Here is an 18,397-nt window from a genome sequence, read left to right on the forward strand (position 1 = left end):
TACGTTACCTGAAACGTGTACTTACAACAGTTTTCTTCGAGTGATTTCTACATTTCTTCAGCATCCCTGCGCTGGCTGTGATGGGTTTCATCTGTAGAGCTGGGTCATTGACTGACAGTGCGTCAAGTGAGCTGTTGAGTTTTCAGTAGCTGAACCAGCTTTTTCCTGTTTTTCTCTCTTGTTTTGTCTTGATCTCTCTCTCCTTCTGTCTATTTTCGTCCTCGCTGATGTTCCTGAGATATTGCCAAGCTGGACTAGGTACCGGCATCTTCAGTTCTGCCCTTTCGCCCGCATCTCAATATTACATAACATGCTGGGCTCTGAAGGAAAGATGAAGGAAGGCGCTCGGAGACGCTACGCAGCAGCACTAAACTCACTGATTCATCAAGTGTCAAGATGCTGTTCGTCAGGCTCCTGACAGACGGACTAAAGCAAAACACACACGGATCGGTTACAGTCAAATCCGCTGGAACTCGAGATGGGAGAATGAGTTTAAGGAACTGTGATCACTTTGAATGGCATTTTAAAATGGTAAATATTTAGACCGATGCTTTCTCATAATTCCACAATGTTTCATTCTAATCATGATTAGAATATTAACAAAAAAAATTAACCATAAAGAAAAATAAAACTTAACTTCTTATGTATTAAAGGGGTCATATGGTCCAATTTCAATTTTCCCTTACTCTTTGGAGTGTTACAAGCTCTTGGTGCATGAAGAAGATCTGTAAAGTTGCAAAGTCTCAAATCTTAAGAGATATTCTGTATCAAAGTGGAGACTCAGCCACGCCCCCTAAAATGCCTTGTTTAAACACGCCCCCACATCTCCTTGTCACTATGTGGAAATATTTGCATAATGCCTCCCAAATGTTCATGCAAAGAAAGAAGGCATAGTTTCAGTAACACAGCTAGTGTTGAAGCAGTCATGCCAGAGAGATGCTGACGAGTGCTTGCGGTGATCGACCAATCACAATGCACTGGGTCCGTTGGCCAATCAGAAAGATTTGAGCATTAAAGGTCCCGTTTTTTAGTGCTTTTTGAAGCTTTGATTGTGTTTAAAGTGTGCAATATAACGTGTTCATGTTTCGCTTGTAAAATACACAGTATTTTTCACACAATTCACCTATCTGTATACCGCTGTTTTCACTGTCATAAGAACAGGCTGAAGACTTCCTTGTTCTATGAAGTCCCTCCTTCAGAAACACGTAACGAGTTCTGATTGGGCCAGCGGTTCCTGTGTAGTGATTCGACAGCAGCTGAGAGCACGCTGCCCTCCTGGAAACGCGATTGGACTAATTTTGAGAAGCAAGTTTGCAGGAGCATGTGCTGGAGATGTACTTATAATCACATTAGCATTTTACTGACATGAAAATCGCATTCGATTTTTTTGCACAGCCCTAACATTTAGTTAACAAAGCTAAACAGCGTTGCCCTTTGTGTAATAAGTAACAGAAACTGTTAAACGCACCAACTTAAATAATAAAATACACTTACCGGTTGTGGTCCATAAACAACGCCTTCTCCAGACAAAGAGGGAACTGCTCCATCTTTCAAGAATAATCTTTGTGCGAATCCGGCATTAAACTGATTGAGAAAGTTGTCCTAAGCTAGCTGTCCTCAGCAAAATGTGCTGCACATAGTTTTACATGTGGATTATAATTTTCTGGAACCATGTTAAACATCAATTGTAAGCATTAATCTCCAAGTACAGCGTCCCTGGGAAGCCCAAACAAAGATGACTGGACTCAGAGATGAAAATAACAGCATTTCAGTGTATTCCTGTGGGCGGAGGTTAGTCAAAAAACTGTTTTAGTGACGTATTTACTGCAGGAAGTAGAGGGTTGTAGTCCAAACATGTCGTTTTTTGTAGGCGAATTCTGTTAAATAAAATATCTCGCTTGGCATTGAATTTTGAGCTTTAGAATTTTACAGATATTATTTATACTCTAACAACAACATTACACACTAACTAAAGTTTAAAACATGGGATCACGAACAATGGACCTTTAAAGCATGTCAACATGTTCTATTACACCAAATACACAAAATGATGATCTTATAAAAACCATCACATGACCCCTTTAAAGTTCAACACATTACTTGGCTAAAACATAACTTAAATCTGTGGCTTGTTGTTTAATTTTAATTGTAATTTTGTCGGCATTAACTAAATGCGATGCTACTTTTCTAAACAATCAGACTTCATTTTTTCAATTGGTGAACAATAAAAGTGGGCTAAAAAAACCTATAGACTTACCTTAGAGATACCTGTGAGAAATAAAGATGGCCAGCTTGTGTATAAAGCGCAATCATCATAACCGTAATGCACTTCTATTGAGCGCTCAGCGGGATGCACTTTACATAACGCTCACCTCATTTGACTTAAGATTATTTAAATTGAGGACAACAATTTATAGATGTTGAAGAGGCTAGAAAAGACACTACGCGCTGGTTTCTCGCGCTCTCTCTTGTGTGAGACAGAGGTGAGGTCTGTCATCTGGGGGTGTCTTTAATGAGAGAACTTACATAAGTAACACTCGGCCTGCTGGAATAATCTTTCATCTCAAACCATCTGGGAAATGTATGAGTGAAGATGCAGAAATGAAGCTTCAGAATGTGGAGTGGGGGAAAGCAATGAATTTGATAAGCGAGCTGAATGTTTTGTCGACATGCACTTGAAACGATGTCGCCGGGCTGTAGTGCAGCTCCAGATTGTTGTCCTTGTTGTCTTGAGATTAGTGCTGTGTTATTATGCTGATTTCCCCATGTTTCTCTTGCAGAAGTGATGTAGCGGCTCATCTGTGTTATTCTCTTGACTTCCTGATGTCTAAAGCCACTGATGCTTTGTATTGATCTGTCTGATAACACACATCCTCAACAGCAGGTCGTGGGTCAATCGAGGTTTTTGGTTGAACATTTTGTACAGTAGCAGCTGCTTTTGCCTCTATTGTGACAGAATAAGGACACAGTTTGATGTTCGATTGAATCGTCGAACCTGAAATCAGCAAGGAAGTGTTGCAGGAGATGCAATCGGCAGTGTTTGTTGGGGCATCTTCGCATATAACAGTTGTCTTTTGTCTTTCCCTTCTACTTCAGATTGGGAATTTCTAATTGTCTGCTTTTCAGTTCATTGAATTTTTCATTTAAATTGGCCACACTCCATGGGATGGTGAATTAAAATGACAAAGAAAATTTTATTAATTGCAATTAAAAATAAACTCAACAGAACCACATGAAAGTTTTGTGGCAAAACATAAATAATTGCATTATTCAATTTGACTAGTTGTTTATTTTTTTTTCTCCATAAAATATGTATTTTTCATCTGATCGTTCAAAACTATTATCAGCCATTGAAATGTAATAAAAAAATAAATATTGGAATTCTGGAAAGAAGAATTTAATAAATTGCTAATAAAAAACTCAATGTTTGCTGAACATTTACTCACCCTCATGCCATCTAAGATGTAAATGAGTTTGTTTCTTCATCAGATTTGGAGAAATGTAGCATTCCTCACTTGCTCACCAATGTATGCTCTTTGTGAATGGGTGCCGTCAGAATGAGAGTCCAAACAGCTGATAAAAACATCACAATAATCCACACTAACCAACACCACTCCAGTCCATCAGTTAATGTCTTGTGAAGCCAAAAGCTGTGTGTTTGTAAGAAACACACAGATGGTTTTCATTTGTAAGCTTCTGTGCATACGTACTTTGAGAAAGCAATATTATGGATACAGGACTTGTATTTTAACCAAAAGCAAAGTTTGCACTAATCTTAATTAACGATTTGTTTCTTTCAAACACACAGCTTTTCACTTCACAAGATGTTAACTGATGGACTGGAGTGGTGAGGATTACTTGTGGATTATTGTGATGTTTGGACTCTCATTCTGATGGCACCCATTCACTGCAGAGGATCCATTGCTGAATTTATGTACCTGATGTAACGCTAAATTTCTCCAAATCTCTTGCAATGAAAAAATAAACTCCTCTTGGATGGCATGAGGGTGAGTAAATTTTCAGCATTTTTTTCATATTTGGGTGAACTATTCCTTTAATGATTAATCTAATTTTTTGTAGGTAAATATTTAAGTGTGCCGACATCCTCAATAATATCAAATACTGAACTCGTCTGGACTTATGCAGTGGATTAGCATGCAGACCAATTAAACCTCTGCATCTTGATTTTAATGTTGTTGCATCGATTACTCGTCCTTATTATAGTGAAGCTCCTGTCTGGGGTCACAGCTTCATTTGCTCTTTTAAAATACCTGTCAGGAGTACAGCCTTTCATGTCTGTCTCTCTGTCTGCTTCCTTCTCCCTCTCTTTCTCTTGCTCTTCTCTCATCTCTCTCCTCCCTCATAACTGTCTGTCTCTCGCTTTCTATGGCAGACACAGAGCTCTGGCAGAATACTAATAGAGTCGCTGAAGTAAATCCATACTTCCACCAACAATCGTGTTTTCTTTCTGTAGTTCTCAACTGAAAATGCATCAAGACTCTTTCTCTGATTGCTTGGGAAAATTTGTTAGCATTAGTGATGAATCATTATTCAAATGTAGCATTAGAACCGTGAATCTTTTTGCATATCAATAAAACAGGTTATTATTTGAGTGTGAATGTGATTAATGAGAGCGCAGCCGTTCCTGGGCAGGAAACGATGGCCTCTGGTTATCTGGTTCCTCTGATAAAACGCTGTGTGAGAATATCCACTCAATCTTACCTCTGGATTGTTTGATTCAGTGGAGTTAGTGGTAGCACATTAAGAACCTTTGAAACTCTCTAACCTTTCCAAACATTCATTACTGTTCACAGTGGCAGCCGGCCGATCCTGGCCTCTCTCACTCCTGCTGTGCTTTCAATATTAATTAAACTCAATATGGCACTGTCACTGATCCAACCAATGCATCGCACCAGAATACTGTAGACCCTGCTGCACAAACGGATATATTACTCTGACTTGTTCTTAATCGTAGGCAAAATTAAATGACTAATCTTGAATTTTGCTTACACCATGTCTCAACCAAAAAAATTCCAATTGACGAAAGTTGTTTTTGAGGTTTTGTCCTTTTACCAGCCTTGGCACGTGATAAGCAGATGGGTGTTTTGTTTGTGTTCTAGTTAGTGCAAAACTTGCACTGTGTAGCCCCGCCCACTGTGAAACATCATTGGTCCAAAATCAACTATCTATCTATCCATCCATCCATCCATCCATCCAATATCTATCGTTATATATATTGTTCTATTGTCTATGCTACTTAAAATAAGACACTATTGTAAATAAATGATTATATGAAATGGAGTATATGCTTCAGTGTTTATCCAAATGTACTAAAATGTGTGTGCTAAAACCACATTTAATGTGTGCATACTTACAGATACTAATGAGATCACTTTGCTTCAACGGGGGTAAAAGGACTGGTGGATCGTTTGGTTTTTGCAGCTTGCTTTACCTGCCCGAACTCTTGTTCTTCATGACAGGTGTCTCCAGTCTCTCTAGCTAAAGGGACTGAGGGATTTAGTTTGGTTCCCTATTCCAAATCAACTGTGACACTTAAGTTGTTGCGGGTGTTTCAGAGGGAACGGCTCTGCTTCATGAACAGGAAAAGACCCAAATGAGATCTGACAAAGTGAGAAAGGAAAGAGAACTAATGTGTGTTTGCTTGTTTAGTTAAACATAAGACATGACAGATGACTAAAGGGGTGACCCTAGTGCTTAACGGGATCATGCTGTGCTTCATTTTTCCCTTGAAATCAACTTATATGTTTCCTTTAGACTCACACAGCCAGTCCTTTGACTATCTGCATAATATCTGGTTCACATAGAAGCTAATTTAATAATATGTTCATGTATATATTTTTTTTAATCTAATGAGTTGTTAACTGTTGTGGCCAAATCATACAGACACTGAGTTCGAATCATTCAAATCGGTGAACAAATCCTTAATTCTGGGAATTGATCAAGTGCTTTATTAAAAAGATTTGAGTCGAAAGAATGGCTTATCAGAATCTTTGATATTACTTAAGAGCAAGAGTAGTGCTGTTTTCGTATATCCTCTTTAATGTATGTACGGTGAGGTTCATGTCTGTCCGGAGTCTGTGTAGGAGTTTCTGTTTCTGCTTACCTGAGAAAAGCTTTGGTTTGGCTAAACGAATCCAGGCTTTCTGTCTGCTTCCCACTCACACAGCCCCAGACCTCTGGCAGCTTATGAAGGTGGAAGATTTGTTCTACTCTGTCTCATTTATTAGAACACTATTTTAAGTGCCCAGATGAGTCAAATTTCTTTCCTTTTGTACCTCGGAGGCTAAACTAAATAAATTTGACAGGCTTTTGTTATCACACCTCTGAAAACTGTGATGTGGTGTCTAATTTACTTAGTGGTAAACTGTTTGGAGTCTTATCAGCTAAATGGAATTATATTATTACATTTCTATGCTCCCAGACTTGCTAGTCTTTTAAAAGGGTAATTTATCCAAAATTGAAATGTCTGTCATCTCACCATTCATGAACTTTCAAACTTGTCTCTCATGGTGTTCCCCAGGGTTCTGTTCTTGGTCCTTTATTCTTTATCATATATATGCTCCTTTAGGTAACATTATCCATCATCACGGCTTCATCTTCCACTGGTATGCAGATGATCCCCAGCTCTATATCAGTTCTCATCACAACTCTCCCTTTCCCACCAACTCCATTTCAGCTTGTATTACTGATATAAATGCTTGGATGATCATTAACTTTCTCAAACTCAACACGGATAAAACAGATCTACTACTTATCGGTTCACCAAAAGATGTTGCTCCTTTCTGTTCTGACAATGTTAAAATTGCTAGGCTCTTGGTTCGACCATCCACCACCGTTAAAAACCTGGGTATGATCTTTGTCTCCTCTCTTTCCTTCCTACTTCACATTTCTTCTCTCACTAAATCTGCCTTCTTTCACCTCCGTAATATCGCTGGTTATGTCCCTTCTTAAATATCAATGATGCTGACACAATGGTTCATGCCTTCATTACTTCTCGACTTTTCTATGGTCTACCTAACACAACATTAAATAAGCTCAAATATATCCAGAACTCTGCATCTAGAGTTCTCACTTTTTCAAAGAAATCTTCTCACATTAGACATTAAATCGCATTCAATACAAGATTCTTCTATATCACCTTCAAAGCACTTCCTGGTCTCCCCCATATATTTTTGATCTCATTCACACTTACTCCTCAGTTCCCACACTACGATTTTCAGATACTGGTCTACTGTTAATTCCACAGGTTAGCATTGTTTGGTGGAAGATCTTATTCCATCCAGCCATCCATCAATTATTCTATTTATCCATCCATCCATTTATCATTCTAACATCCAACTACACATTTCCGTCCATCCATCTATTGTTTTATTCATCGTTCTATATATCATCTTTCCAAACATCCATCAAAACCCTGTTTAAACTGCACACGTTTAAACTACACAACACCTCATATAACCTTCAGCATTTAAATCTTTCTTGAAACGTTGAAGTTTCTAACTACACAAGAGTGATGCAATCTTCTAAATAACTTTTAAAAGGGTTTAATCTTTCTGGCAAGGCTTTGTCAATCTGAAAACTTGACAAACATTCTTTTTGTAGTTATGAAACTGAAGTAATAGTGACTTTATGGCTACATAGCTCTGCTGTGATTTTACCAGAACATGGTGTTCATTTAGCTCAACTGGCTGCGGGTTCAGTTTCCACACACTGGTGAAATGCATACCTTGGATTCACTGTAAGTTGTTTTGGATTGAAGTATCTGCCAAATGTATAAAACATTACTTATCTGATTAATCAATGTCTTTTTATACTATAGTTCAGTTAGAAATGAGCAACAGCATTTATGGAACCCTAGAGCATAAAGAGCTTGTGTTTTGGTAATAAATTCACCACTTGCCTTCTCCAAATGTGTTTTTAAGAGCGACACAAGGGTCCTAATTGGGCTTGCGTTTAATATGCTTTATTTATGATGCATTACATGGCTGTGGCATCTAAAAGCTGTTAATTGTACAAAGCGTCCTAAGCTCTGCTGCAGTGCTTCAGCTGCTCTCCAGATCCACAGAGATCATCATTTGTGTCTCATTAATTGTGTCTTTTGACTTTTTGTAACATCTAATGCAATTAACTGATTACATTATGAGTCTTTATGAACTGAAATGCATTCATAGAATTCACTAATGACTAATTTTCTTTGAAAATGAACCTGTTTAATTGTGTATCCGGTGTGTTTGGGTATTTGTCTATAAATCTATTCAACCTTCAATAAACTATTTTTGTTCATTTGGTAGCCTATTTGTCTACAAAAACATAAAAAAAAAAAAAAAAAAACTCTTTACAAAGTGCTGGTGTGAACAGTATTTTAAGTGCAGACTATTGCATTTATTTTGTAAAGAGCTTGCCTTTTTATAAAAAAAAATTTCTTCCAGTGTAACATAAAGCAAACTAATGGCAGAGACCGTCTAGCTGAAGCAACTGGAGATGAAGTGCCTCGCTCAAGGGCATGATGGTGGTGTATTTATTTCATTTTCTGTCCTCTTCTGAGGCTTCCTCTGTGCTTTTCATACTTTTTTGGATCTTGATAGTATATTTCACTTGTCAGTCTATGAGACGGTCACTAGCCTCCCGGTTTGCATCCAAAATATCTTGAATTGTGTTCAGAAGACAAACAAAGCTTTTACAGGTTTGGAAGTGATTAATGATAACATTTTCATTTTGGGGTGGAGTATCCCTTTAAGCAGGTAGAAAAGTGGTCCTTCACCGGGCACCCTTTTGAGTTTTCTTATCAATGGATTTTCCCGTTGAGTTTATGAGACCGAGCCATATCATCATGCTATCGGCTCCCTCAGCTTTGCAAATGGAGAGTGAACCTGCAGAATCTCTGAAAAGTTTGCAAAGAACCAAACTCAGAGGAGGTATCTGCTAAATTAACATTAGCAGTGATGAATGTGTGTTCATTATCAAACAAAACATTTATTTTAAACAACTTTTATATTGAACATAATTTCAGCGTTTGGTTTTTGAGTGAGACATGGCTTATACCTGATGATTTTCAAAGCTGCCTTTTCTATCAAAGGTTTTAGAGAGTGTGGCTTAGAATCTATTACACACTTTTTTTTTTTTATTCAAAAAGGCTAGTTTTAGGGCTTACCACAATACTGAGTCGGCTTTTATCAGGGTTTTAAATGATTTATTGGCTACAGTTGACTCAGGGTCCTCAGCAGTTCTTGTTTTATTGGACCTTAGCGCTGCATTCGATATCATTGACCAAGACATTTTACTCTCTCCCCTTGAAAGGGTGGTGGCAGTCCATGGAATAGCACTTGCATGGTTTAAGTTCTTTCTTTTAAACAGATTTTTTTTATTTTTTTGTAAATGTCAATTAAGATTATTCACAACCTGCCACTTTGCCTAGTGGGGTTCCACAGGGGTCCATTCTCAGCCCGATTTTGTTTTCTTTGTATACGAGTAAATTTTTGCATGATGAAATCCCTTTTCACTTCTATACAGATGATATGCAAGTGTATCTTCCTCTGCAAAAGAACAATAAGAAGCAACACACTATATTTTTTTTATTTTAGTCTGTGTGTATTGTGTATGTTTGGGCATAAAAAAGATCTACAGAGTTATTTATCTCAAAGTCCACTCCAAAGGGAGATAAGAACTACAACAAATGGCTTGTTTGGACTACAGCAGTTGTTTTATGGGTTTTGTGATGTCACAAAGCGGCACATTAGAATATCATGAAATAATTCCCGCCTACAGATATTCGAAGGGTTGGGGGATGGGGAGGGGTGAGGTCGTTATTAGAACGCTTGATTGAGTTCATAAGACAAGACGACAACGAAGAAGTGCTTCATGTTTTGTAATACATAAAGTAATTCATAAATAACTCTTAAAATTGACAGCAATGCATATTTTAAGTAAATTTTGAATTCCTAATTTTTTAAAATAAAAAATACATATTACGGTTGCACTTATTAGTAAATGCAGTTATTTTTCAGCCGAGGGGGGGGGGGGGCGTAGTGGCAATCCGTATTCAGAAAGGCACCGAAAGCAAATAACGTTTGCTAACATTTGCCTGTTACTGTACATACAATTTCAGTTACCACATAAACAGAGTATGTAGGAGAGAAGACTGAGGACGATGGGAGATTATTTGTAGATTCTGAGCATGAAATCTGTGCGATCCTCTTGTTCAATATTCTCAGGCTCTGAAACCAGCTCAAACTGACATGGTAATATTGACACCATTCTCAAAGGGGTCAAATGATGCCTTTTTAAAGATCATTATTTTGTGTATTTGGTGTAACAGAATATGTTGACATGCTTCAATGTTAAAAAAAACACATTGTTTTTCAAATACTGCAAATTATTGTTGGTCCTCTATGCCCCGCCTATCTCAAATGTGTTGTCCCTCCTTCCGACAAGAGCAGTCTGCTCTGATTGGACAAATGACCCAGTGCATTGTGATTGGCCGATAACCGCAAGCACTGGACAGAAATGTAACAGCCCTTTTACAAGCTCCATCTTTAAAAATAAATATAAAGACAGTTAATAATGTTTTTTTTTTTTTGAAATACCAATAGCATTTGTATTAAAACTATATTCACTGATTGTAAAAAAAAATAAAAAAATTAAAAAATTAGAATCAACAAAGAATTTAATCAAATCAAGAGCTTGTGAACCGAAATTGAATTGAATCGGTACATCTAAATCGATTCCCAGCCCTACAAAAGTGGAAAACTTTCTTGAGAAGATAAGTTAATTTTATTTATTTATTTATTTATTTATTTATTTATGTGAAGTAAAAACAAAACAAAAAAAAACACTTTTAAACAGTTGAAACTATTTGCCAAGGCAAAATTTCATTATTATTATTTTTTAATAATACTGAAATTAATGAAAACCATATAGTTAATTTAAAACAGACCCCATTCAAACATCTTTTACAGATAATTTCAGCTATTTTGGGTTTTGTAAATGTTATGTTTTTAAGAAATGGTGTGTTGTGTTATTTATTAGTTTGCAACTCTCCATTGAGAGTTTATTAAGTATTGATATTTGTGTTTGGCCTTATTTGCATACTCAATTGAGATTGTTCTTGCATATATTTAACATCTATAGTTGTATGTACACTGCGTGGTGACAGCATTAACTCTTTGTTCAAGAACGCTCAACATTCAGTGTTCATTCAGAGCTCTTTTAGCTCTTGTGGATGTTTCCTCCATGACTGACTATAAGGAGAAGCAGCACTGACCTATAGTAACCTAAAACAGCAGTCATGCTAATTACAGTATCTACTACAGCTAACATCATTAGATTTTTGAGTGAAAATTGTACATGTGTCCACTTTTGGGACCTCTATTGTTTGCAGTGGTGTAGTTACAGCAACTACCAGCAGGGGCAAACCATGCTAACCAGTCAAACCCTGACTGATTGTTTTCATTAGTTGTCTCAGACAGAGAGAGCGAGAGAATTAGACTGTGCTGAAGAGAACAGGAAGAGGCAGTCGCTTAGATTATATGCTAATATTCTCTGTCTATATTCACCCACCCCAACAGAAATCACTCTCGACGAATCCCTGCTAATGGTACTGGGTAATATCAAAGCTCGACTTTCTTTCTACTGTACTCGTATGCTATCACAAGCATTACACCTCCAATTCATCTGGTCTAAATACGCTCTGGATATTTCAGGAGGGATTTTATTGTTTTCTACACACTCTTTTGCCTGTTTCTGAATTTGATTACATGGGGGAAAGCAATAAGCCAGCTTAGTGCATGACACATAATGGCTTTTGGTAAGTCGCATCCTCTCTAAAGCCTTTGTCATGCCTCTGGTTGTGTGTGGATGCATGAAGTTAAGCGGTGTCTTTTTTTCAATGCATTTTTAGTGCAATTTGTCAACGATTTTAATTGTGCCTTTGTTAGAATAAAATCATCCAATGACTTTTAACCCTATAAAGTCAAAATTCTAAAGCCTTAGCAACTGAAAAACCTCTTTTACACAATCAACTACAAGCCTTCTGTCATTTGATTGATAGTTTATACTGTAATATTTTAGCGGGTAAAAGACCTTAAAAGCCTCATATATTAAATAGGATTCCCAAGAAAACATATGTCAGGATTAATACTGTATCAGGATAATATGTCACATCCATGACTTACAAAGTATTGAAAATTTGATTTCAAAATCAGTTCCTAATGTTTGCATTGCTAAACGCATCCTATGTCTCCTCCTCTACAGGTGTTCGATTAGCCTCCTCTGCCTGCTGCCACCATGTTTAAAAACAGCTTGAAGATGCTGCTGACAGGGGGCAGAAGCAACAGGAAGAGCCGAAACAGCAGCGGTCAGTCTCAACTTTTATGTTTATCCACTAAGTCAGGGGGCAGGGAGGGGGTGGGCTTTGTGCTTTGCTCTCCAGTCATATATGGTTCTTCGGGGGGTGCCTATGGGTCAAGTAGTGTTCGATTCACTTGTGTTCATGTATATTGATTTGCTATTTCATGAAACTATCATAGTTAATGAATCCTAAGTGTCACCTACAGTCTGTTATGTGAAGTGTACGCTGGCAAAATGGTGAAATGAAAGTACTTTACTATGTTACTATTATTAATAATTATGCAGCATTATGAAAGTCTCTTATGCTCATCAAGCCTGCATTTATTTGATCAAAAATACTGAAAAAAAAACGTTAATAATGTAAAATATTATTACAATTTAAAATAATGTTTTTGTTTGTTTTTTAAATATTCTTTAAAATGTCGTATATTTATGTGAATGTTCAGTATTATTACATTATTACGGCATTATTAATATTCAAATTATTAACACATTTGATGCTCTTGCATCTGATGCAAGATGGTGATGGTCATCTGATGGTGATGATCCACTTCAAGTCGAACAAGTCTAATGATTCAATGAACCGTTCATTAAGAACCCTTTACTTCATGAATCAGCCATTTGAACGAATCAAACGAATTAATAAATGACTCGATGACTTAATCATTAAGACATTTACCACCACCTACTGGCAGTTTTAGTTTATTATTTAGAGTATAGTTTCATAAATAATTTAATATTTTCATAGTAATAATAATAAAATTGAGAAAATAATTTATTATAGTTCACCCAACCAAAAATGACAATTCTTTCATCATTTACTCACATGGTCCAAAAGAGTAGGCTATATGTAATACATTTTATCAAACAAAATATTTCTTGCTGAACCTACTTTGTGTAATCTCTGTTTGATGCTTTGCACAACAATGACGTTAAATGATCTTTTGGGAGTAATTTCTCCAAATGTGATGTGCGATTAATTTGATTAATTAATCACCACATCATGTAATTATTTAGATTAAATTTAAATTTAAATTTATTACTTACCAGCCCTAATATATATATGCTGATGCTCTAATGAATATTACATGCAACACTTAAAATAATCATTAACACTTTACAATAAGGTCCCATTAGTTAATGTATGAACTAACATGAACAATACATTACTGTATTTATTAATCTTTCTTAATGTTAGTTCATGAAAATTGTCGTTCATTGATAGTTCATGTTAATTCACAGTGCATTAACTAATATTAACAAGCACAACTTTTGATTTTAACAATGCATTAGTAAATGTTGAAATTAGTAGAAGATTAATAAATGCTGTAGAAGTATTTTTCATGCTTAGTTCATGTTAACTAATGAACCTTATTGGAAAGTGATACCAAAGAATCACAAGCTCCAGTCAGATTTGGCTGACAGCAATGTGGGCGCACATTTATTTTTATTTTTAATTAAAACAAAACCCTGTTCAAAGTGGTGAAAGAAATGGTTAACTGGATTTGCCAGGGTGGCTTCAGATCTTTGAAGGAAAATTACCTTATTTAGAGAGTACCATTTGACATTTTACAGCCTCCTTGAACTCAGAAGTTGTGTGTTTCAGTGGCAACACTATTTGAAATGAATCCATGTAATTATGCGTTTAATTGATGATTTTCTTTCTTCTGCTGAACACAAAGGAATATTTTTTTGAAGTTGACACTGACAGTTGACTGTAGCCAGTGACTTCCATAGTATAGTCATTTGTCAGGGTTTTGCACTGCCACCTTGTTTTATGTTTTTTTCTTGTGTCTAGTGTCAGCACATGGCCTTGTTATTTTCTCTGCCATGTGCTCATTTAACCCCTCCTCCTTGTTTCCTCTTTACCACACCCTCTTGTTACCCTAGTTGATCTAATTGTGCTCACCTGTCCCTCATGTATTTTCCTCCCTATTTATAGTGCACCTTACCCTTTTGTGTTTGCTGGTCCGTTGTCATTCTCACCCCCTCTGTCTATGTCTATGTCTATGTCTATGTCTATGTCTATGTCTATGTCTATGTCTATGTCTATGTCTATGTCTATGTCTATGTCTATGTCTATGTCTATGTCTATGTCTGTGTCTCCCTGTCTGGTTGGTCTTGTGCCCTTGTTTTGTCTAGTCCTTGTGATTCTATGTTCTTGTCTTGCTAAACTTGTTATCTCACTGCATTTGGGTCCTCCTTCCCAGATCCCTGACAGTCATTGGCTACCATCAACTGTTTGGTTCCCAGCATTCTTCAGAATATTTTATTTTGTGTTCAACAGAAGAAGAAAAAAACAGGTTTGGAACAAAATTTAGAATTACAATTTTTGACTGAAATGTCACTTTTATAGATGTCATCATGTCTTTGATCTTTTAACTCCCCTTAAACCATATGTAAAAGCAAACGAACTGAGGTTCATTAGACTGTTTCTTTCCGTCTTAATGGAAAGTTCATGGGCAAAATAAGCAGCAAAGTGAGCCAGACTTTATACTGATACTAAAATGTCTGTTTACTTGAGACCGAGACATGAATCAGGTGAAAAGAAACCGAAAGACCAGAACAATCCTTTTCTGGTGTCATATTTACTGTGCTGCGTCTCACAGCTCCCTGTGCAATTAGCTGAAAAGCTCAATGGCTTCATCACGCGGCTTCCCAAATACGTTCCTCCCACTGGAGTTGGTTTAGTCAGAAGTGACTTCATTAACCAGTGGTTCCAGAGATCAAACACTCGTTTCAAATGTTACATCGATGTCTGAAGCCTTTTGCCCCTGGACTGGAGTAATGGGGAAAGCGTGTGCAATGCAGGGCCCTATGGGTTTCACAGGAATCTAGTCATAAATGTTGGGTTTAATGTATAAATCAGAAAGAATGTTGTGGAATTTGACACATTTTGGATGAATGAATCAATAATGGTGCTGTGCACTTAATCAAAAGTCTGTGAACAAACCTAAAGCCTGCTGATGGACTTTTTTCTCATTTTTGCGGACTAAAATGACTGATTTTGCTGTGGCTTTTCTCAAAATTTTCTAGTGATATTTGTGGCATTTCTTATTGTTTTGTAGTGAAATTATACTACAGACAGCATTCTTCTATTTGTAGGTTTCCAGAATAACATTTGAGGTCACCAGTGCCATTAAACTGTGAGAAGTAAGAGTAAAGCACTCACCCTAATCAAACATGAACATCTCAGAGATGTCTATATGATGTCTGCATTTACATAGGCAAGGTGTATTTTTAGAGTGTTTGCTCATCTTTAATATGTTTCTAAGACGTTTCCGGTCATAAATGTCAAATAGACATTTATTAGAATGCATGTAAAACTGTTTCGGAGTCGTTTATCAGTGTAAATGGAAGATGTTTCCCAGATCTTTAGTAGACGTCTTACAGATGTAATTGTGCTGTCTGGGTAGTAAAGATGCAGATATGGGACGGGTCTAAGACCAAAATCTGTGTAAAGTCTGTGGCAGTTGCGAAAAATTGCAAGCTCTTGTGAAAATTGCGGAGTATGCTTGATTTTACGATAAATTCAGTTATCGCAAAAACCTAGAATGACTGGATATGTCTCTGTTGTTTACAAAAATACATACATAAATAAATAAATAAAAGGAATTGATCAGATTTAATATTTGATTACATTTCATTTGACTATCACAGTTTTTAATAGTAAAATTTTAAATCATTTATCGATATTGCCATGTTGATTGTAAAAAAATATTATTATTACTATTTTTACTTTATGAATTGTAATGATCTGACATTTTTATTATAAAATCTAGTTAAATCATTAAACATGGAATTTAGAAAAGTGAAAACAATGCTTTATTTCTGAAAAATTAACATTTCATAGTGCCCTTTTATTGTTAAAATTTTAATAACCTGTTAAGTTTCATGAATTAATTTAATTACATATTAAAATATTAATATCTTGATAAAATTAAGTTTTATGCATTCAGTTGATTACAATTTTTTTGTAGCAAATTTGTATTAAATCATAAAACAATACGGAATAAACAGACAACTCAGAATTTCTGAAAATAAATAATACAACACATTTAAAAAAATCCATATTGTTGTTTAAATTTTAATAAATTATTGTTTCATGTTTAAACTTTATGAATTTGATTAATTTGACTTTTCTTTATTCTAAAATTTAATTTAACCATTTAACATGGAATTCAGAAAAATAAAATATTTATAAGCCCTATTATTGTCAAAATGTTAACAAATTGTGTTCATGAACTCAATTGATTACACACCCTTTTTATTATTATTAAAATGCAATTAAACCATTTAAGGGATAGTAAAAATGAAAATGTGATATTTATCTGCTTACCCCCAGATCATCCAAGATGAAGGTGATTTTGTTTCTTCAGTAGAACATAAATTATGATTATAAGCTCCAGCCGTTGCAGTCTCTCAGTCGTACAATCCATGGCAAATGGTAAAATAATCTATGAGAGTAAAAAAAAAAAAAAACATGCACAGACAAATCCACCACCTATCTCTCAAGTGGACCATTGACACTCCTAATTAAGATTGTAGATAGAGTGTCAATGGTCCATTTGAGAGATAGGTGGTGATAATGCACGTATAATTCTGCGATCCACCATAAAGAAAGAAGAAGAAGATACATCAGGCCCCTTCTGCTGTTCTAGAGTTCTAACAGTTCGGAAATTGCGTGAATCAGAGGTAAAATAACAATATAAATACTGTTCAGATACTTGCACAGACCAATCTTTTTGTGTCTTTACACATCAATGTATCATCAGGAGCCGCAGGGTTTAATTTGGATTTGTCCATGCATGTTTATTTTACTCTCATAGATTCTGTTACCATGCATCTTACGACTGAGAGACGGCAACGACTGGAACTTATAATCATAATTTGTGTTCTACCTAAGAAACAAAGTCACCTACATCTTGGATGCCCTGGGGGTAAGCAGATAAACATCAAATTTTCATTTTTGGGTGAACTATCGCTTTAAAAACTGAATTTAGAACAATTAAAACAGAAAAGACAGAATTTAGGAAAAAAAATTATAAAAGGAACCTTGTTTCCTGTTGGACCAGTTCAGCCTGTGCACTCTGACTCTGTTACTGCTGTGATTTCCATCCAGACGCAGCTGTTACTTCGGTAAAACCAGACAGTCGCTCTGATATGGTAACGATAAGCATTTGACTTTGCTATTTTAATGTACTTTAGAATTGTTTGCAGTTTCAAAGTTCTCATGCTCTGTCTCTATTTCTTTATATACACCTATAGGACTCACATACATTAATCAGTAGAAGTGCTTCATGGTCTCTCTTTGCCTGTTTAGTGCCCTTGACCCACATAATGATGACATTCAGCTATTAAAATGGCACTTCATTTCAAACTTTCCCACGTATTTCCATCTGCTTTTTTCAGTCTCTCTTCCTCTAATTGCCTTTTCCTCTTTGTATTACCTTGCGTTTGCATCTTTATATGTACATGTACTTCAAAATCGTCCAGCCACATGTATGAGGACAGATGTGTGTGTTTTGAAAGTTCAGGAATGGACAAATGCTGTTAATTTCAGGTGGATGTAACTTTGTGATAATGTCGGTTATATTGGATTTCTGCTATTTAGCCAGATCAAAAGAGGCTTGGAACCATCAAGGACTTCTGTATTGAGCCCGAGAAGTGATTCAGTCACATTCAGAGAAGATGAGATGAAACAGAGGGACATTTCATACATTGAGGAGAAAGGTCTGCTTCTTTTATCTGTTTTGACAGTGTGTGATCAAAGCTGAATTTTCAGCTTCAGTCTTCAGTGTCGCGTGATCCTTCAGAAATCAAATCAATATAATATTATGATTTGCTGCTCAACATTTTGTTAATAATAATAATAATAATAATAATAATAATAATAATAATAATAATTATTATTATTATTATTATTATTATTATTATTATTATTATTAATATTTAAAAGCAGAAGAGCAGAAGAGAATTCTTTAAAAAATATATATTTTTTTAATCCTACTGTTTTAAAAGAGTTTTAAAA

The 18,397-nt window shown here is 35.8% G+C and overlaps 1 protein-coding gene across 5 annotated transcripts in view; it reads left to right on the plus strand.

Moving 5' to 3' along the window:
* Window positions 1-18,397, plus strand: part of tanc2b (tetratricopeptide repeat, ankyrin repeat and coiled-coil containing 2b) — a 128,875-nt gene that overhangs the window by 22,057 nt on the left and 88,421 nt on the right. For all 5 annotated transcript variants that reach the window (XM_052611075.1, XM_052611077.1, XM_052611078.1 and 2 more), the window contains exon 2: window positions 12,271-12,373. In XM_052611075.1, coding sequence (XP_052467035.1) covers window positions 12,304-12,373 — 70 coding nt within the window. In that variant the 5' untranslated portion in view covers window positions 12,271-12,303. The remainder of the gene's footprint in view (window positions 1-12,270; window positions 12,374-18,397) is intronic.

Source organism: Carassius gibelio, chromosome A12 (genome assembly GCF_023724105.1).
Source record: "Carassius gibelio isolate Cgi1373 ecotype wild population from Czech Republic chromosome A12, carGib1.2-hapl.c, whole genome shotgun sequence".
NCBI lineage: Eukaryota > Metazoa > Chordata > Actinopteri > Cypriniformes > Cyprinidae > Carassius > Carassius gibelio.